Here is a 22,883-nt window from a genome sequence, read left to right as displayed (position 1 = left end):
CAAAGTCAGTGAAGTGCCTTGTGACATGACAAAATGCATTCTTTTATGCTAAAAATTATTTAAATGCAAAAATTATGTTTATTCATTATAATGGACATACCAAAGTGTTGTGAAAAGCTTTTAACATTTCATTTTGGTGAACCACCACTTTAAAACGTCTGGGGGACTGAAATATTACCGAATCCCAGGAATGACCCTCCCTCACACATCAGCTACGGATCTGCCCGATATTTGTTAATGACAAATATTAAGAAGTGCTACCAAATCACACCTATGTATACTGTAGCATGATAAACAAACCCGCAAATAAAGTAGCCTATCAAAACATCCAAATGGCCAATGGTTGGTTTTTGAGTTGTGCACACTGATCTATATAATGTCATTCTATATAGATCAGTGGTTGTGCAGGACTTCTAAATTTACTACAAAACTAGAAACTCAACTGCGGCCTCTTCTGGTCATAGAGCGAATAGACATGCCCTCTGTAATGCATTTACGTCTGTAGAGATAAGCAGGCATTCATTTATCTCAAAATGTCCAAGCAGTAATATCAGTTGAATACTTGTTCACTAAACTCGATAAAGTAATGTAACAAATAAAATCATTAAATAAAAAGTGACAAAGTCATTCAGAATAAAAAGAATAAATAAATAAACATGCAAACCAAACCAAAGATTTCTTCCTTTTTCTATTAACAGCCATTAAAAAACAACACTGAAAATCTATTATATAAAGTTGTGAATTTTTATGTGAATTAATAATAATAGGGTGAATAATACATTTTATTGTATTATCAATATATAAATAACAAAATACATATATTAATATCATTATTGTCTTACTTTATTAGTAAAACTAGACGACTAAAATGCAAAACTCCACAGATTTAGTCTTTCTTTAACTGGCAATTCAAGTCTGACTTGCAAAAACTGAGGAATGAGGTTTGTTTGTGTAAGATCTTTACGGTAATTTTATCATTTTCCTTCCGCTTCTGTGTAGTTGTAACTGCGCTTTATATGCTGAGCTTTACGGTAAATTCAAGCGCTATGGCGTTCCTCCTTCTGATTGGCTGTCGGCGTGTGTGTGAATGTCTCATGCCAAGAAGGCTCGCGACTGTCACTCACTCTGCACGGCCTGACGCAGTGATAAAAGACCAGTACATGTAATTTATATTAAATATAATGTGTACTCGCGCATTATTGTGACCAACGGACTCTGAGACGTTCAAAGGAAAAGGTAAGGTTTGAGATATCCTTTGTGAGAGTTCTGGAGGGGATACTTTGAGTGTTTTGACCGTTTTGTTAGCTTAGCTGAACAGCAACTGTCATCATCACCACACTAGACCACTTCATTGAAATATTAGATTCATGCACATTACATTTTATATTGTGTTTACATTATTATCGAATAAGTTAACGGATGGGTTTACTGTTTAATATGATCAATAATGTGGTTCTACACCTGTTGCTCTTAAGGTTTTCTGCTTTAACTAACGGTTTCAGAGCAGTAGATCTGTTCAAAAGGTCTAGGATTAAAGATAGATAGTCTAAAATAAATTAAAGATCTAAGCTGGTATCGGCAAGATTAACGGCTAGTCACTATAGACAGTAAAGCCGAAAGCACTGTTTATTTCATCCACTGGTTTTGAGATGTTGGGCTGGTTTGCTTCCACAACTTGCTTCTTTCAGAATAGTGGAAAGAAAACATCCAAAATACTTAATCTATTTGAATCTGTAATGTATTTAAATTGCACTGTTCATGCTGTATTTTTAAAGGCTGTTATCTCAAAATTATTTATTTTCTACTGCACTGAGTCAGAAATTTCCATTTCAGCAGAGAGAAGAAGAAGAAACAAAAGCAGTGCATTAAATTAATGCATTCCATTAAAGGGTTAGTTCACCCAAAAATTCAAATTCTGTCATTAATAACTATTTCATTAAAAAATATTTTTGTCACGAAGATGAACAAAAGTCTTACGGGTTTGGAACGACATGAGGATGAGTAATGAATGACAGAATTTCCATTTTTGGGTGAACTATCCCTTTAAGATCTCTAAGCTATTAACTGAAAGTTTGTAAGTGCAAACCCTGAATGTAGTGGTCAAAGAAACCCATTTTCTCATACTACTTTCACCTCTATGGGTAGTGTGAATTAGTGTTTTGAGATCTGTGCTGGTATCCTCAATGCTTTAGGTTTAATGGCTGACCTATCCCTATTAATCAAGTCATTTGCATGTAATTAATTTGATGTAGTTCCATAAATCTCAGAAATGATGGCAGAAGCATTGCATTTGCTTGCTCAGGATGTGTTCATCAACTTTGATGTGCAGCTTTGGCCAAATCATCGGCTTGTTTTTACTGAGCAAAGAACACGTCAGGCAGATCTTGTGTGACTTCCCATTTGATCCCTAAAATAACCCTCAGTGTCACATGTGAAAGGTCATAGGTCATGGGAGGAACAGCCTTGTTTTCTGGGACACGTTTAGGGTGTCCTAAACTCCTTTTAACTCCTTTATCACATTGATTTGAATAGGATTATATTACTGTACCATATTGATATAAAAATACAAAGAGAAATCAAATATATCAAATACTAAACCAAAAATGGAAGTCAGAAGAATACAGATCCTGTTTATTTTGCGTAAGCATGAAGCTGCAGTTTCACAATACATGCATTACTTACGAATAACAGTAAAATACTGCAAATATTTTTTTTCTTACACTTGAAAGGCGATTTACACCTTTACAAATCTTCTCTTGCACACGCAAATTTCATTTGCGCTTGCAATCTTATGCACACATGCAATTCTTTATGGCATCATATTACCTTCATATATATTTCATTCTTTGTTATCAACAACATGAACTTGAAGTGCATTAAATCTTACATTACGTCAGGGTTTCCCAGACTGGGGTTCCTGATGTTCATAAGTTTAATGAAAAGCTATTAAGTAAATTAATAGCTTTTAATTAAATTACTAATTAAATCATAAAAATGTAAAATAAAAAACACTTAAAAACACAATTGCAAAAACACTTGCAATTAAGACACAATTGCATGTCATGTGACCATTAACTGACATCAGAGAACCGTAAACTTAATTGTATTATTTATTATTATTATTATTAATATTATCATATTAATTTTATTATTAACATATTAACCTAAAATCTAAGGGCTTAGGCTACTTCATGTAAATATATTGGTCAAAGAGGCTCAGCTGACAAAAAAAGTTGGGGAATCCCTGCATTGCATGTAAATTAAATTATGTGAATTTGTACATTTGAATGTGTTTTAATGACAAAAGTCTTCCAGAGACAGTAATACAAGGTTAAATGAATGCTGTGTTGGTCTCAGTTGATAAGCACATGACTAGTGGCCGGTCTGTGTGTGCAATTCCACAAACCTGAAAGACCTTCTGAACATATATAAGCAGAAGGCCTTTAGAAAGGAAAATTTAAAAGATACAAAAGTAGTAGTGGCGAGAATCAATGAATTTTTGAGTAACTTACTGTCATTGTGAGAATAACATGTAATCAGTAAAAGTTACTGCCGTCTGATCACAAGGATTTTAAAACGTAATATAATCTTATTACAAGTACTTAATTTTTATATGGGCTATAAAGGCATTGATGTAGCTCAAACAGTATCGCATGCCGATAGCGATGCCAAGATCATGGGTTCGATTCCCAGGGAATACATGAACTGATATGTAGACCTTCTATGTATTGTAAGTCACTTTAGATAAAAGCATCTGCCAAAAGTATAAATGTAAATCACAGCTTACATTGTGATATTTTGTTTTTCTGTGATTATATATTGCAATATGAAAAAAAGGAAATTTGGAAAGAATTAATCATTCGACAATGATTGGGGTGATTTCGTTGGAGAGTGCGTCTTCATAGAAATAAAAAAAAAAAAGTACTCTTAAAGGGGTCATATAATGCCATTTTTGTACAAGCTAATATGATTCTTTAGGGTCTAAATTAAAAGTTTGTAATATACTTTAATTAAAAAATTTCATTAGTATTGTAAGAAAACACTAATTTTACCTGGTCAAAAACAGCTCTGTTTTCAGCACGCCGTTTAAGTGCATGTGTCTTTAAATGATAATGAGCTTTGCTCACCCCGCCCCTCTGTTCTGTGCGTACACAGTTTTTAATAATAACACAATAACCATAACGCATTGTTCATTATAAACGTGAGATTATGAATTATATTGAGAACGTCGTACATAGAAAACATGCCATAATGTACCCTGAGTGTAAACCTTAGCCGCATTCATCGTGAAGCAGGCAACAAGCGATTTGCAAAGATTAATATAAATATTAATATAAAGGTTAATAAAACATTACACTCACTTCTTCTGGAGGTGCAGCAGGAACACGAATAGTTGGTACTGATCCTTTTTTCAGGAGCAGCTTCTTAGCAAAACCAGCTTTATACTGACCCTCGTTTGTAAAGCAGTCTGGTGTGTGAAATGATTCGCGCAAACATGAAAGCATTGACGTTGATCATGGGGAATATTCCCTTCGAAAACAAAACTCAGCCACTGAGTCTTCAGCGGTTCGGATTTAGGAACATCAAAATGATGCTGTGTTCCTTATTACACCCAAGAACAGAACACAACAATCGCTTAGACGCCATTCTGCTCATAGACAGTGCTCCAGCGTATCAACAATGACCGCGCCGGTCCGCGCGGACTATGATTGACAGCTCGCTCACGAGCGAGGGCGGTTCTGTGTTGAAACGCTGCTGTCAATCAACAATCGTGGGAGGGGCGTCGATTTTGTGACGTCACAAAATCGAACGGCTTGATTTGAGACGGGGGAAAACATATAAGATTTAAAAATAAAACACTGGATGGATTTTTATCATTTTATGATGGTTGTGTACAGGCACTGCCAACACACATTTCAGTACAATCAACTTGTAAAAGTGCATGTACCATTATATGACCCCTTTAAGACTTTAGCATATATATATATTTACTTAATTAAATCGCAGCCCAAATGTAAATGTAAAATTACATTTATAGGTAGTTGCTCTCTTGCAGATAATTGTCTGTTCAAATATCTTGGAGTGTTTTGTGTTTTGGGTGAACTGTTTCTTTAAATGCAGATGTCCCAGTTTGGAATGATCCCTGAACTTCCTGCCCTGTCATAGTTGCACCCTTGAGTGGTACACTTAAACTCAGGTCACAGTGATTGTAGTTATTCTGCTGTGAATCACACTGGATGAAACCGTCCCGAGTCCCGACCCAGCAACAGTGATGATATCAGCATGCGCACCACCTCTGCTGTGTACTTTGATTTTTTTAATGACCCAGAAGAACACAGGATAATAAATTGATAAAGAGTGAGCGTGGGTGACTTGTAGAGGTGTTTTCTTGTTGTTTAAGGGTTTGGCTTTGGGTTTGTACAGTTTCACTTCCTCTATGTAAAGTGAAGCAGGCAGTGCTGACATGACTATGCTCAACTGCTCACATGCAGACGTATACAAACCAGCAGTCATGAGACATCTGATTATGTTGTTTTAGAGTTGAGTATGTGATTGAATATCTGCATCCTAAAATGGGCATTTGAGGCGTAGGATAATTTAGCTGGTTTAATATGTTTGTGCTTAGTGCTTTATAACTTCTATTCATCACTGTTTTTGTTTGCATTACTTGAGTGTAATCTTTTCTCACTGTAAAAGTATCAGTATTGTCAGATCATTCGGGTAAATAACATGGCTTTTAATTCACCCAAGAATCAACATTTTGTAGTTATTTCCCCACACATATTATTTTGTTTGTTCTTCCTATATTTTTGGAAAACATATCTGATTTTTGAGTGATTTACTCGCATTGTAGAGGGTAGACTGTAATTCTCTTGTCCAGGGTCACAGCCTGTAGAAAGGCTGCAGAGATGTGTGCGCTCTGATATTCTTTACAAGGACTCTGGCATGAAAGTTTATCAGCACAGCAGTGACTCATAATGTTCTCAGTGATTGTGGTGTGAGAATCCATGCCTGCTGACATACAGCCATAATAATTCAGTCTAATCGCCAAACTCTTCTATCAGACACTTCTGAACTGAATGATCTCTGGGGTGTTTGGGTGTATTAAGTGTGGGTTTCTTTGTATGTTTTATTTCTTTCTTTTCTTTTTTGCAGGTGTGTATCGTTATCACTGCAGCCATGCTGTCCAGACTAAGCATGAGTGTGAGGCCGTGTGTGAGCATGTGCCGATGGGTTCACACTAAAGAGAAGGGGAAACCGCTCATGCTCAACCCACGTACCAACAAGGTTAGACTAAATACAATCTGTCCATCCGGTCATAATGTCTCTTTCAGTCGCTATTCTTTTATTGTTTCCAGTATCATATATAGAAGAGTTGGGGAATCTACTTTGTATCTCATTTGCTGCTTTTAGATTAAATAAATTATATAAGTGCCACAAAAACAAGGAGGATTTCAGTTGCAGTGACAGCAATAAACTCAATAACTAAACTTAATAATCAGGGAACTACACTGCGACCAAAATGGTCGCATATGCGACCTTTTGAAATGCCATTGCGACCCCAATTTTTAATGGGTCACAAATGTATCACTGATTATAGCATATTGCCTAAAACAGAAATGTGTATTTTAAGAATACGTTTTATAACGTGCTCTGAGCATTCAATACATCAAGTTGGCTTCACCCTCGCGACCCCCCCGCAGCCTCCTGGAATGGTGTAGGCGTAGCCTAACGTTGATTAAAAAAAAAAATACGGCTCTGAGTCTATCTACATACGTGAGTTTCACGTTTCCATGGTAATCAGTCACTCGTGCATCACGACACGCCCATGCTCGCACCCGCGCTGAATCCATCATTTTCATCATAGACGTCGCAACAAGTTCAAAACGGCAAAAACGCTTCACTCCTTTTTCCCGAAAAAGTCAAGCACTGTAAGTTGTCATGTGGTATCCGAATTGTGTTGCACAATGATGAATAACACTGCCTATTTCTCGAGTTGAATAATGAACAAGTTTTGTTGGAAATTGAAAATATTCACTACCCGCACAAACGTGCGCTTATTTTCAGTCTTTTTTTATTCGTAATGTCTTTTATTTTCACAGATATGTAACCAAAGCCCTTCAAATTAGAATAAAGATGGTGATTGTTAATGCTGAATTTGGATTTTCATGTATTAACAGCCACTATATCTGCTTGAATCATGCAGCGTTGTAACGTGTAGCCTACATGATGTTTACCATATATAATTCAGTAACACTTTACAATTGTTAGATAAAAAATTCTGTAGACAAACTATAAGTTGTCCTGAAAAAGCCTAACCAGAAAGTTTGAAGTAGTTTTAAAAGCTTGAAGTTTGACATAGCCTACACAAAAAAACAATTTGAAATATGTAAACAATATATTACAATATACAATACTGGGCTATGTGCAGTATAAAGTACAGAACATCTTTCTTTCTTTCTTTCAACATAAATAGCATATTAAGCCAATTAAGCAAAAACCTGTCAACAAAGGTCTACAAAAGAAAACTGGTATAACGCTTGGCATTCTGTCCCCCTCACTTTTGAAATGATGGCTATGCCCCTGCAAGAAGGCATGTGGTTTAAAAGATGGCAAGTAAAATAAAAAGCACATCTGTATGCAATACAGTTTCATTATTGTTCATTATTATCCAGAGCGGCTTACTATAAATAATTTGTGCGACCAAATCATGTTTTGCGCCAGTAACTGAAAAAGTTAGTAGTGCAAGTGCCACCGGTGGAAAAGGTTAGTGTAGTTCCCTGATAATGACTGTTTACTATTGTCTTTTTGCTAGTTTTAGTTTTTTACTCCCCAACGTAGATGCATACACACTTTTGAGTTGAGGGTCTGAATGCTTTTGTCTGGAAAACATTAGTGGGGTGACTCAGCAGAAGTGCCACGTATCCTGAAAAACATGGGTGTGTGCTTAATTTCCATGCTGTGGACCACTGGTTTTGCTTCAGGAATCTTGTTTTTCTTTGGACATCAAGCAATGACCCAACATTGAACCAAAATTGTTTATTGTACAAAAGTAAGTTATAATGTTCGATGGCTTCATGCTCTCAGCAGCCAGTAATTGACCTCACAAAACACTAATCAACACAAACCATGTTTATCCTTGCTGCAATTGTATTTTATGTAGTCTGGGTTGCGTTTTCTTTCTCCTTGTGTAGTTTTTGTTTATACTTTTTGAGGATGAAGTCATGACCCTGTCATCATCTGTCCAATTTCACAAGCTTTTACCAAATGAGATGAATTTGCACCAAAATGCCACTTAGTTTGGATGCCTTTGACATCAGTTACAAAAGACATAGGAAGTGTTTTTTCCTCCCATTTAAAAGTTTATAAGTATATCCTAACCAACTATCCACCAATATTTAGTTGCTTTTTATTATTTGCATTTAACATATATATTTTTTACTGCTGTTCAGAACAGACCTGCAACCCACCAGCCCTGTTATAAACAGTCCCGCACCCTTCAAACATGCTCAAACAAACATAAGTTCACACACTCCAGGCATAGGCATATGGAATGTAAAGTAAATGTAATTCCTCTGTGGGCTGTATGTTATAGATGGGTGTTTCCCCCTCGCTGACTCTGATTGGTCGCTGTTCTGCCTTGATCTCCTCCTGTAGACTCCATGTGTTGGGTTTCCTCCTCACACACAGGATGTATGCATTACATTTGTGGCACATCGGGTCAAAGAGTCATGCGTGGTTTTAATATACAGAGGTGCAGGGCTGCTCCGGCTCAACCCCAGACACACATAAAGCAGTGTTTCAGGGTGTCTGTATGACCTATTGTGTTGTCTGCCCTTCATATGTCACACACTTCTGTGTGATAGACAATGCATTAGATTAGACCATCTGCAGTTTTCTTTGTGTGTATGGCTTTGTCTGTAGTGTCATTTGCTAAGGCAAGCATCACTAGTATTGCTCATATTTATGGTTGGGGCTTTGAACAAACCTCTAACCCAAAGAAACTTTGCTGTTGCACCATTAAAATGTTAACTGTTTTTTGACAGTGTAGTCCTGAATGTGTACTTGAAATCTGACACATTCCAAAAATTAATAATAATTAATATAATTTCAAACAATATATGTATATAATATTGAGCAGGTTTGTAACTATCAGATTTATTTTATTTATTATTATTTTTTATATATATATTTTACTTTATTTTGTATTTTATTGTGATTATTATTATTGTTGTTTTTTTACTCTTAGTGACTGATTCATTTTATTTTTAATGACTTTTTGAAATCTAACACATTCCAAAAAATAATAAAAAATACTTATAATAATGATAATTTATACTAATAATAAATAATACAAATAATATCTAACCATAAATTATTTTTATATATGAAAATATAAATAATATGTCTTGATCAGGTTTGTATAATATTATATCTTGATTAGGTTTTATATTATTTCATTATCATTTCAGTGTTCAGACTACTGTCATAAATAAAGAAAAAATCCTGCATTTTAAAATGTTAAACATTTTAATCCAATTTAATTTGAATAGGCCAAAAATCAGCTGAATAAAAACCTTTGGATTGGGTTATTTTAACTTCTGATGAAACTCAGATCTAAGCATTCATTGTGCATTTGTGTGCACACAGGGCATGGCTTTCACTCTGAAGGAGAGGCAGATTTTGGGCATTCATGGTCTGTTACCACCAAAGATCGAGACCCAGGACACCCAGGCCATGCGTTTCCAGAAAAACCTGAAGAAGATGTCCGACCCACTGCAGAAGTACATTCATTCACATCACTACACATTTCTGATAATAAGAGCTGTTCTAAAATGTCCATACAAATTAACATGCATTTTGTGACCCAATGCTGTGTGGCTTCAAATAATCATATAAATATCATAACCTGCTTTTCATGATCCTGAAAGATAAAATTAGATAAGTCTGAATATTTACGCTGAATGTACTATTTCATTTGAAAATGTTGAATATGTTTTGATTCATGGTTGGGTTAATTTGAGCAGGTATATCTACCTAATGGGGATTCAGGAGAGGAACGAGCGTCTCTTCTACCGCGTGCTCATGGAAGACATCGAAGCTCTCATGCCCATCGTCTACACGCCAACTGTTGGCCTCGCATGTACGCAGTATGGACACATCTTCAGGCGACCCAAGTAAGCTACACTTCATTAATTATTAACTATTTAACTGTGATACATTGAACCCATTTCTTGATAATCACTGCCTTGATTGTATGCCCAACATGCTCTTATTCTCAGCTTGTCTTTGAGTTATTTTTAGATGTGCAAGATGGCAGATACATTGCAATGTTATGCTCCTTTACAAAGTCTTGATTTTGTTTTTGAGCCCTACTAGAACAGGTTTTCATGCTTGAATGTTAAAAAAACCCATTGTTTTTCACATATTTGTCATTGTTGCAGCTCCTCTCTTCCCAGTCTGTCAGTAACGCTCTGTTAGTTCATGTCTCTAAGGACCCCCTCCTTCTGAAAATCGTAATGTGTTCTGATTGGTTGGCTGGATCAGTGTGCTGTGATTGGTCAAGTGCTTCTAGCGCATTTGGGGAAATGTCCCGTCCCTTACTATAACGAGGAGTATTAACTAACTCAACCAGGCCTCATCCCCTTTATTTTGCATATGCCTTGGGCGGTAATTATAAGGAATATTGTGATGTTTTCATTCCTGGAAGAAAACTCAAAACTACAGTGGAGGTGTTTCAGGGATTCACTGACATAGAGAATAACTTCCTTTTGAGCGCCTTTGGTGCAATTTTCACTTTACAGCATCACATCAAAATAAATTGAAGAGTCAAAAGAACATTTCCTGTCAGAATTGAATGTGAAGAATGTTGTAATATGAGTTGTCTCTTCACTGGCTGCATGCAAGAACAAACACAGCTTGACCAGTGTAGGGTGATTGGTCAGCAGATAAATCTTACGAGCCAGTTTTTAATGAATCATTCAATACAACTTTTAACCTAGCAAGTTATTGGTTTGAATCAGTTTAATGAATAGTTCTGTTTGAATCCTTCAACTCTGAGTCAATCAGGGTGTTTACCAATCTAAACTTTGACTACTGAACCCCTAGTTAAAATTACATCTAATCATGTACACAATAAACCAACTGTTACTGTGTATTTTTAGGGTTAAGTGAAATTATGTATGACAACGTGTAGCTAAAAGTAGATGCACATTCAAAATGGAGTGAAAAATATCATATGTTACCAGAAAAGTTTGGTTTAGTATGTAGTTAGGACTATTTTTGTTGTTGTTGTTGTTGTTGTTATTACGGAGGAGCTTATCTCAGAAATACAGCTTGTGTGTTAGAGAGATTGAAGTTTTTGTCTTTTTCTCCCCAGAGGTCTGTTTATCTCCATTAAGGATAAAGGACATGTTCGTTCCATATTGGATAACTGGCCAGAAACCACTGTCAAGGTATTGGATTTCAACATAGTGCTTTTCGATTTTTAATGAAGTGTATGTTTGATGTCACTTTTTGATTAGTTCTGTCATGATTTATTTACCCTCATGTCGTTCCAAACAAGTATAATGATGACATTTAGTTTTTTGGGTGATCTATCCCTTTAAGACTGTGATGTATGTATTAATTTGATTTCTTAAGAGACTTTTTGTTAGTATAGTGAGTGATCATTCATCTCTGTGTGTCTGTAGGCTGTAGTGGTGACGGACGGTGAGCGTATCCTGGGTCTGGGGGATCTGGGAGTGTATGGTATGGGTATTCCTGTAGGAAAGCTGTGTCTTTATACGGCCTGCGCTGGAATCCGGCCTGAGAGTTGCCTGCCGGTCTGCATTGATGTGGGCACAGATAATGAGGTTGGCAACCATTCATTCCCAAACCATTCGTGTAACAAGACTTGATGACTCTATAGATCTAGATGTCTGTGTGTCCATCCATCCATCCAACATATATATCATCCAACATATATATCCATCCAACCGACATATATCCATCCATCCATCCGACATATATCCATCTATCCATCCATCAGACATATCCATCCATCCAACATGTATATCCATCCATCCATCCAACATATATCCATCCGACATATATATCCATCCATCCAACATATATATCCATCCATCCAACATGTATATCCATCCATCCATCCAACATATATCCATCCATCCGACATATATCCATCTATCCATCCAACATGTATATCCATCCATCCATCCAACATATATCCATCCGACATATATCCATCCATCCATCCGACATATATCCATCTATCCATCCATCAGACATATCCATCCATCCAACATATATATCATCCAACATATATATCCATCCATCCAACATATATATCCATCCATCCAACATATATATCCATCCATCCAACATATATATCCATCCATCCAACATGTATATCCATCCATCCATCCAACATATATCCATCCATCCGACATATATCCATCTATCCATCCAACATGTATATCCATCCATCCATCCAACATATATCCATCCGACATATATCCATCCATCCATCCGACATATATCCATCTATCCATCCATCAGACATATCCATCCATCCAACATATATATCCATCCATCCAACATGTATATCCATCCATCCATCCAACATATATCCATCCATCCATCCATCCAACATATATCCATCCGACATATATCCAACATATATCCATCCGACATATATCCATCCATCCATCCGACATATATCCATCCATCCATCCGACATGTATCCATCCATCCATCCGACATATATCCATCCATCCGACATATATCCATCTGACATATATCCATCTATCCATCCATCAGACATATCCATCCATCCAACATATATATATCCATCCATCCATCCATCCATCCAACATATATATATCCATCCATCCATCCATCCAACATATCCATCCATCCATCCATCCATCCATCCATCCATCCATCCATCCATCCATCCATCCATCCATCCATCCATCCATCCATCCATCCATCCATCCATCCATCCATCCATCCATCCATCCATCCATCCATCCATCCATCCATCCATCCATCCATCTAGGGTTGCGCGATATGCTCCATTTTCATATCGTCCTATCGTCAGCCTGTGAGATCGGCGATACACGATATTATCGTGAGGGGGGCGGGGCTTACTTATTTGATTATTAACTTGCTTATTTACTCATCAATTTGCTTGTTTTATTACTTCGTTTTAAATGAGAATCTTTTTCTATTTTGCTAGCAAAGGTGGAGTGTTTATTAATAGGCTAAATCAGGTTATTTCCTGGTATAGTGAGGTAATAAAAAAAGATCCTAATAATTCTTGTATCTGACCATTCTTGTATATTTCAACATGTCAGCGGGAAATTTACGGACACACATGATCCCCTCATGCCGTTACTGATGCAGCATTTTGACTGTAGGCTGCTTCTGCACGAGATCATGAGAACACGTTTTAATTTATTGGGTCAAGAAAGAGTCGGAGTCTGCGATATGTCCTCCTACCAGTGCTCTCTCTGTCTGGATGCACTTCACTTATGCGCACCGCACTTCAATAAGCCGAAATAACGCGGGTTTTAAATGCCGGGAGAAATCAGAGGCAAAAATCTAAAAGTCGATCGGTACTTACTTATGACTTGACTCTGATAAAGGAAAATGGGTTAATCCGTTTACATGACCACATGCATTGTCAGTTTATTCAGCATAATCGAGTTAATAACGTGCATGTAAACGCGATCATTCCCTGAAAACGAAAGCAGAAACGGACTGCGCTTTCACTGCATTAACTGCGCGTTCTCTCAGAGACGACGGTGGATATAACGGTAGGCTACAGCATCTTAATTTACTGGCTTAATATTTCTCTTGTGGACTTACATTATTGACAGTGAAAAAAATAGAAGAATATTTCTTGTTAAACAAGTTTGAAGTTGCTTGTGATTTTCACAGGCAGAGTTTCACAGATGCTTCGTGTAGCCTACTAAAGACTTTATTAGGCCTAGGCGGCCTATATAATTTTATTGATATTATTATTATAATTAATATTTTGTAATTGTACTGTTTTTAGTGTTTTTACTGTCATTAAATATTTTGTTAATGTGCTATGGAAACAAAATACTGACGAACAACGATGCCGCGTCTTCATCTTGGCTCTGTATAAGAATGATGCGTCTGTTAAAACAAGCACTCTTGGCAATTTGTGAATGGATCACCTTGCAATTCAATTTCGTTGTGGGATGTAATTTTTTTCTGTTTTAAAAATATTTTCTTTGAGGAGTCCTCATACGCGCGCGTCGGTGACGTTGCATGTGTGGTTATGTGATGTCGCAAGTGTGGTTATGTGGTGAGATGTCGTTATGAATTTAGGCAAGGCAAATATAATTGTAACTATACTAGCTTCATAATAATAATAATGATTTAATACATTAATAGGAAAACGAGCCAATTATCGTATTGATATCGTCAAAGGCATCTGCCATCGGCGATATCTCTGTCTATCGTCGATACACGATACTATCGTCTATCGGCACAACCCTACATCCATCCAACATATATCCATCCATCCATCTATCCAACATATATCCATCTGACATATATCCATCCATCCATCCGACATATATCCATCTATCCATCCATCAGACATATCCATCCATCAGACATATCCATCCATCCAACATATATATCATCCAACATATATATCCATCCATCCAACATATATATCCATCCATCCAACATGTATATCCATCCATCCATCCAACATATATCCATCCATCCGACATATATCCATCTATCCATCCAACATGTATATCCATCCATCCATCCATCAGACATATCCATCCATCCAACATATATATCATCCAACATATATATCCATCCATCCAACATATATATCCATCCATCCAACATGTATATCCATCCATCCATCCAACATATATCCATCCATCCGACATATATCCATCTATCCATCCAACATGTATATCCATCCATCCATCCATCAGACATATATCCATCCATCCAACATATATATCCATCCATCCAACATGTATATCCATCCATCCATCCAACATATATCCATCCATCCATCCAACATATATCCATCCGACATATATCCAACATATATCCATCCGACATATATCCATCCATCCATCCGACATATATCCATCCATCCATCCGACATATATCCATCCATCCGACATATATCCATCTGACATATATCCATCTATCCATCCATCAGACATATCCATCCATCCAACATATATATATCCATCCATCCATCCATCCATCCATCCAACATATATATATATCCATCCATCCATCTGACATATATCCATCTATCCATCCATCAGACATATCCATCCATCCATCCATCCATCCATCCATCCATCCATCCATCCATCCATCCATCCATCCATCCATCCATCCATCCATCCATCCATCCATCCATCCATCCATCCATCCATCCATCCATCCATCCATCCATCCATCCATCCATCCATCCATCCATCCATCCATCCATCCATCCATCCATCCATTATTAGCATGTTATATGTTTGGCAACAGTTCTTCTAACAATGTCAAGATTCATCAGGCTCAAATTTTGAAAGCAAGAGTCAAGCACTCTGTAAAGTCTTGTTCATTGTAAATGTATGTGTACTCTACAGATGTTTTAAAAAAAGTAGCTATTTTATATGTGTGTTTGTGCTCTTGTGTGTTTCTGCAGAAGTTACTGAGGGACCCGTTCTACATGGGTCTGTACCAGCGTCGTGACCGCTCTCAGCGCTACGACGATCTCATAGATGAGTTCATGGAAGCTGTGGTGGACAAGTACGGACAAGACACCCTCATCCAGTTTGAGGACTTTGGCAATCACAACGCTTTCCGATTCCTGAAGAAATACCGTGAGAAGTACTGCACCTTCAACGATGACATCCAGGGTGAGTACCGGTACTTGCTAAGGCAAGAATCACTAGTACTTAAATTGATTTCAACTCATCAGGTACCGTTTATGCTGTTGCTTTACTATAAGATAATAAAAAATATACTACAACATTTTCAAAATCTAAATGAGAATAATTATGTCATCATCATATTTGCATACTGAATTGTGATTGGTCCTCATTTTCCTTACAAGCATTGGTATTTTCGTCAAGAAATGCGAACTGATGATCATTTGCTGATGCGTTTGTGTGTCACAGGCACTGCAGCCGTTGCTCTGGCAGGTTTACTGGCGGCTCAGCGCGTTGTAGGGAAGCCAATAACCGAACACAAAGTTCTGTTTCTGGGGGCTGGGGAGGTGAGCCCACATGACACAGTTTAAAGCCACAATGATGCAAACTCTGTCTTTTAATCTGTGTGATTTGCTTTGAGATTAAACTTCAGCATAGCCTGTGTATTTAAGCTTTAAGCAATTTTCACTTGTAGGCAGCTCTGGGAATTGCTAACCTGATCACCATGGCGATGATGGAGTCAGGGGTGTCTCAGGCAGATGCCAGACAAAAGATCTGGATGTTTGACAAATATGGTCTGTTAGTAAAGGTGAGTGAACATGGAGTAAGAGTATAAGTGTGCTTTAAAATGTGTATACAATATTCTAACACCATATCTGAACATTGTGACAAAATATCTCACTAAATTAAAGTATTTGCAAAAATAGCTCAGAAACAAAGTTGGCTCTCATCACTGTATCTCTCATCATTCATGACAAATTTATAAGGTAAAGGTTAAAATAACTAATACTATGAATAGTATACATATACAATAGTATTAATGAGGCATACTTTAATTAAAATAGATTTTACTACAAAAATGGAATGTAAACAATGATTTGTGAATCCAGGTTTTGAACCATTTTAATAATTTCTTATTCAAACAAAATCCTGTCATCCAGCCATCTTCTCATCCTCATAACCAAACATGTATTTTAGGTGGACAGATCAATACAGTACAAAGAACATAAAAAAATGTAGGATGTTGGAAAATAACAATGTTTCTTCTGTTAACCAAACACTTTTTAATCTTCACTATTGCTTCAAAGCAAATGAACAAGCGCGCCATTATTTAATGGGTAGTAACGCATATGTTCAAGTAGCCAGATATGCGCAGATTCTGTATTTAATATATCAATACGCTGTTTTTATAGTTGAGTATAGTTCATTTTAAAGATTTATTATTCACACACGCTGATTCATTCAATTAAGGAGTGAGACATTGACTCCATTCAAGTTATTTTGTTAATAATTTAGTTCAATTAATCTTTTTTTTTTTTTTTAAATAAAAGTTCATTTAAGTTGAAGTCATCAAATCTTGTTACCAACCTACTACTGATTTAAAAAAGCTGAAATAAAATATTAATTTTAGATGAAAAAGTTTTGAAAGTTTAAGTTGAAGCACTAAAATCACTTACTGGAAAAATAAAACTAAACCTGAAATAAAAATAAATTAAACCCAAATTGTAATATTTATAAAAAACACAAAATTACAAAAAAATAAATCAAAGTTAAATCAAAATATTAGTAAAAACTAATATAATACAAAAATAACACTGAGTGGTTATTTGCTGTCTCTGTCTCTTTCAGTTCTCAGAACTCAGACTAGTTCAAGTTCAGTTGCTGTCTCTGAAAACACCCAAATGCTGTCGCAGTATTTTAGTAATCTGAGCTCACATGACAAGTCTCCTCTAAGAACTCTAAACAGGAATAGAAAATCTGTGACATTGACCAATGTGTTCTTCTTTCACATGCTTGAGAGTCCTCCAGTAATCCTGTGTGTGTTTCTGTTTTATAGGGCAGAGCTTATGAGACAGACAGTAATCAGGAGGCTTTTGTTCACTCTGATCCTGGGGACGTGAAAAGCTTCTTAGATGCAGTCAATGTTATTAAACCCACTGCGATCATCGGTAAGACGAGCTGCTTCTCTACGTCTCGCGCTGAAATACAACCCATCATCAATCTGTTTAACCTTACCTTTTAATGTTAGTCAAGGATTGCACCTCAACAGTTGTCATTTAGTTTTTCATGACCTAGAATTAAACAAGGTCCTTTTGTTGCTGTACCTTTAAGACCTTTGTATGTACTGTAAATGTCCAGTTGTAATCGGCTAGCATCTTCACATTTGAAATGTGTAAATGAATACGTTTACATTTGTAAATGTGGGTGGCTGTTTTTTGTTGCCTGTTGTTTGCACATAGTTTTGTTATGCATAAAGCTGAATGCATCATGCATAACCCATAAATCCTTTATCAATATATGTGTATATATGTTTGACCTCTTTCTCAATGTAAATAGGTGTGTCAGGGGCCGGCCGGCTCTTCACTCATGATGTTATCAGAGCAATGGGCAGCTTGAATGAGCATCCGATTATCTTCGCCCTGAGCAACCCCACTGCCAAAGCAGAATGCACAGCTGAAGATGCGTACAGCCTCACACAGGTAAAATAGCAGGAATGCATTAACCCTTTGATGCCTGACATATGACTTTTTTTCTTTCTTTTTTTTTTTGCATATGTCAGTTACATATGAAGTTTGCATATATGTTTTTTTTTTTTTATCGTTTTAGTATTTTTATTTGATGCAAGACTTTTTATGGCTCATTTCATATGATATAGTGAGATTATGGATACAGTTCAGTTCAATACAGAGGCCCAAACTGAGCAGAAATATGTGATTCGGTGCAGATGCTGATATTTATATAGCAAAAAGTAAGATTGTAATGTAAAATAAGTGAGATATTTATAATAGTATAGCAGACTCCTTGCATAAAATCATTAATATCAGTTTTCTATCTCCAAATAATATCTTAGTGAGATGATGATATTTAAATGCTTTGTTTTATAATCAAAGATAAAATACATTTACACCTGTAGTCATACACTGATCTCATGTGGACATGGATTGTCATACCCGTATGATTATGGAAATTTAATGGTTTCTGTTACAGGGTCGGTGTTTGTTCGCCAGTGGAAGTCCATTTGGACCGGTGTCACTAGAAGATGGCAGAATACTGACCCCTGGACAGGGCAACAATGCTTATATATTCCCTGGTATTAATACTATAGTAATAATTATAGTCTTAATGGGTGGTTAGCTCTAAACACATCTACATTATGAAGTCGCTAATATTTAACAAGCATATTAAGATGTGTAGGAATAATGGGGAGAGATTGGCCTGTCCAGATCATCTTGTGTTGACCTGTAGGTTGTAATTGTGATTTCAGGTGTAGCTCTGGCTGTTATACTCAGTGGAGTCCGACACATCAGTGATACAGTCTTTCTTGAGGCTGCAAAGGTAAATACACAAAGACCAAAGTATCCACCTTCATTATAATGTAAGAGCAGCTGTGGCTATTTGTAATTTAAATGTGTCTGGCTTCTGGTTATTTTAGCTGAAAAAAGCTGATTGATATTGCATAGTGTTGTTTGTTATCATATTATTGTCATTTATTATCATAATCATAAACGCTCTGGTTTCTTTAAACATTCTTTAATAAATAATGTGGTTTGTGAAATATTTTCTACATTATAGTCCAACAAGCTGCTTTATTTATTTTTAAATCACCAGCTCTTTCACCCCTGATTGCATGATTACTGAACAAGTGCAGTATATGCTGAAACGGTTGTTTAGCTTAATCGGTTAAATTATGGCAATGAATTAAATATTGCTTAATCACAAATACCCCTATTACTGTTTATAAGTTATTAGCCCTGCATTGCATGACTGTAAAAAGCAGAACTTGTTCTAGTTAATATTTAATATTTGATAAACAGTGGTTTTGTTGTTTTAGACGCTGGCGGATCAGCTCACAGATGAAGAGCTGAGTCAGGGCCGACTGTATCCACCGCTGTCCAACATCAGAGAGGTGTCACTACAGATGGCTATCAAGGTGAGACTGTGTGTGTGTGTTTTAGGACACAGTCTGTATGTAAACAAAAAAAGAACAGCCAAGTAAACATGAGTTTACAGTAGGTTTGGGTCTTTAAAAAGCCTTAAAGGGTTAGTTCATCCAAGAATGAAACATATCCCATAATTTACTCACCCTCGAGCCATCCTAGGTGTATATGACTTTCTCAGATACTCAGACTCAGATAGTCCTATGTCAATTGAATGGTCTCACTGGGTAGAATACAACAAGTATACATGTTTTGGGCTTTGACTAAACTTGAGTGAGTTTTTGTACATGAAGCCATATGTAAATAATATATGGATGCGTATATCTGTGTATATATATTATAATAATAATATACAGATGCGGCATTTATGTCACGTTTTCGCTCGTAACTTCACGAAACATGCTCCAATCGTGGGACATCATACGAATCATGCTCTGAAAATGGCACATCATTATTTACAGCAGATTCTCACAATTTACAAACTCACCATAATCCGTCACTTAGATCTAAAGATATTCTCTCTTGGAGTTATAACACATAAAACGGGTGTCAAGGGCTAAACAGAAAGGCAACCTTGGTTCCAAATGCTGTAACTTTTGATAACTTTATGCTATCACCACAACATTTGATCCAGAAGCAGAACTTCACCAAAAAAGATGATTATTTTCTCCTAGTTATTGCATGTCAAATAGAACATTTTCCTTGTGCACACTTTTTGTGTGTCTTTTATCAGCAGTTTCCCAGCATGAGAGTGTTCAAATGTAACAAAAATCTCTTGAAATTGAAAGTTTTCTCTCAAATGAGACCTACCTTTTGACTCTCCTTGCTATAGTTTTGGAGTTATGAGTCTTTATTTTTGTGTATGTCACTCACAAAAAACAACTTTAAAAATGTCTTCAGGGCTTAAGGGGTTAATTTTATTTGTGCAAGTCTTAAAAAACGGTCTTAAAAAGCCTTGCGTTTGATTTTAAAAATCCTGCAGATACCCTGGTAGATGTGTGCTGCCCGTTTCAGTCTAACTTGTGTTAAAGTATTCATAAACTGCACTGTTAGGATAAACACCAATGTATGTGAAAGACACAGATGACAAATGCCACATGTTTTGTGTGCGTGATATACAATATTTGTACAATTCATTCATACGCATTACACCTTTTCACTCTAATAGAGTTAAATCATTACAGTAATGAGAATCTAATAAGAATCCACAAGAATAATGGGAATTAAAAACAAAACTCTGAAGTGAATATCCATGTTCCCTATGGTAATAAGAATTTGGTGATGCCTAATTGTCAAAAATAATTTCATGCAAAACATCTTTAATATTTTTTTCCTGTGCGATATATATATATATATACAGAATATATTTATTACATACATATATTATATGTTACATGAATGTCATTTGTTGTGTACCATAACCGACTGCTAAGGCATGTGTTTCTGTGCACAGGTGGTGGAGTACGTGTATTCAAAAGGAATGGCGTTCCGATACCCGGAGCCTGTGGATAAGGAAGCGTACGTCAGATCAGTTTTGTGGGATATCCAGTACGATTCATTCGCACCCGACATGTACGACTGGCCCGGGGTTTCTCACAGCCCCATTGTAGACTAGATGAACACATGACAAAATACCAGACAGAGAGAGACGGAACAAAAACAAGGAAGTCTGAGGGAGTTTTCATTCTTCTGTTTTAGGCACTCCTCTTTTCTTTTCTTTTCTTTTCTTTTTTTGCAACTTCTAGTATTTATTCATATTTCTGACCCCTTGTTTAAATTGCATTTTCAGTTTTTGGGATGAATTTTACAAATCTTGCACGTGTCCAGGTCACATTTCACCCCAGAATCAAAATAAATAAATGCAAAACAATATTGTGCATAAAGAAAATTAAGCCTGCTTTTAGGATCTTTAGGATTTTGTTGCATTTTGACATTTTCCTCACAATGAAGCACTTTTTACCAGAAATGCACTAATAAAATATGCACAAATACTTTATTCAAATTTTAAAGTATTTACACATAATAGTATTTTGTTGTATTTCCTGACATTTTTCTCTAATATAGTACAACTGAGAATTAAAAACAAAACTCGGCCATTATAGTAATGGGAATTTAGTGATAAATGTGCTGAATTGTTATGAAAGTATCGTCACAATGCAAAATAAACTAATGGTCTAATTAGGCTTCATTTATTATATACAAAATGTATTTTATTTATTTATTTTTATACTCTATTCTCCAGTGTTGAGTGTAATACTGTGCCTTGTCACTCCTCACCTTTGTTTTTAAATGCTGTGTGCAATGAAACCCTTTCTAAAATGAAGTCACACTCCATTTGTTCTTTGTGTTTGTTTCTTGTTGTGTCTGTGAGTCATTCAATTCACAAAGATCAATTTATTTCCTAGTGGAGGAGAAAGTAACAGGACATGAAGGACTAGCGGAGTGTCTAGTGTATTGCACAATATTACAGTGGTGTGCATTTGTAGCTGTGACTGTGAGTTTTACCAGCAAATATTTACACACTTGTATGTGGATGCTTAGGATACAAATAAATTCTTTATAATAAAAAACAGGAAATTAATGTCATCCCAAAATAAACCCAAACATAAGTTTTTTTTATTATATATATATAACTGGCTGACTGTACATTATCTAACTTGTTACACAGCAACTTCCCAAATAAATTGATTTGAGTTTAAATGATGTGAGAATAATTTTGAGTGATATTAAAGATTTGACAATCACGGCTGTAGGTTTCATTAAACTATACATTTAAATGGTTGTTATAATAAAAGATTTGACCGCTGTGGTAGTACCTCTTAACAAGTGCCTGCTTATACATCTTTACATAGTCACCGCTCACCGTACAATATTTTATATGTAGCCAAAGATCACAAGAGCAACACGTTTATAGATTATCATGATTTACATTTTACCTTTCATAGAAGTTTAAAAACTGGCCAGTGAAGGTTTCATTTTCTTTCAACACCATATCGAACAA

The 22,883-nt window shown here is 36.1% G+C and overlaps 1 protein-coding gene across 1 annotated transcript; it reads left to right on the top strand.

Moving 5' to 3' along the window:
* The first annotated feature begins 1,067 nt into the window (after positions 1-1,067).
* On the top strand, positions 1,068-21,498 carry me2 (malic enzyme 2, NAD(+)-dependent, mitochondrial). Its single transcript, XM_079872829.1, has 15 exons — positions 1,068-1,236; positions 6,157-6,288; positions 9,652-9,785; positions 10,029-10,178; positions 11,381-11,456; positions 11,694-11,855; positions 15,719-15,932; positions 16,194-16,291; positions 16,420-16,533; positions 17,782-17,893; positions 18,282-18,424; positions 18,933-19,035; positions 19,210-19,280; positions 19,777-19,875; positions 21,336-21,498. Exons 2-15 carry the CDS (start codon positions 6,181-6,183, stop codon positions 21,495-21,497), a joined length of 1,746 nt encoding a protein of 581 aa, XP_079728955.1. The 5' UTR covers positions 1,068-1,236; positions 6,157-6,180; the 3' UTR covers position 21,498.
* The last annotated feature ends 1,385 nt before the right edge of the window (positions 21,499-22,883 follow it).

Source organism: Squalius cephalus (assembly GCF_949319135.1).
Source record: "Squalius cephalus genome assembly, chromosome: 5".
Classification (NCBI taxonomy): domain Eukaryota; kingdom Metazoa; phylum Chordata; class Actinopteri; order Cypriniformes; family Leuciscidae; genus Squalius; species Squalius cephalus.
The sequence above is the reverse complement of the archived record's forward strand: the minus strand, read 5'-3'. Positions and strand labels throughout refer to the sequence as shown.

Coding starts and splice junctions, on each gene's coding strand:
- me2 (XM_079872829.1), top strand. CDS start 6,181: ATGCTGTCCAGACTAAGCATGAGTGTGAGGCCGTGTGTGAGCATGTGC. Junction 15,933..16,193: donor CTTCAACGATGACATCCAGG/GTGAGTACCGGT, acceptor TGTGTGTCACAG/GCACTGCAGCCGTTGCTCTG. Junction 19,281..19,776: donor TCTTTCTTGAGGCTGCAAAG/GTAAATACACAA, acceptor TTGTTGTTTTAG/ACGCTGGCGGATCAGCTCAC.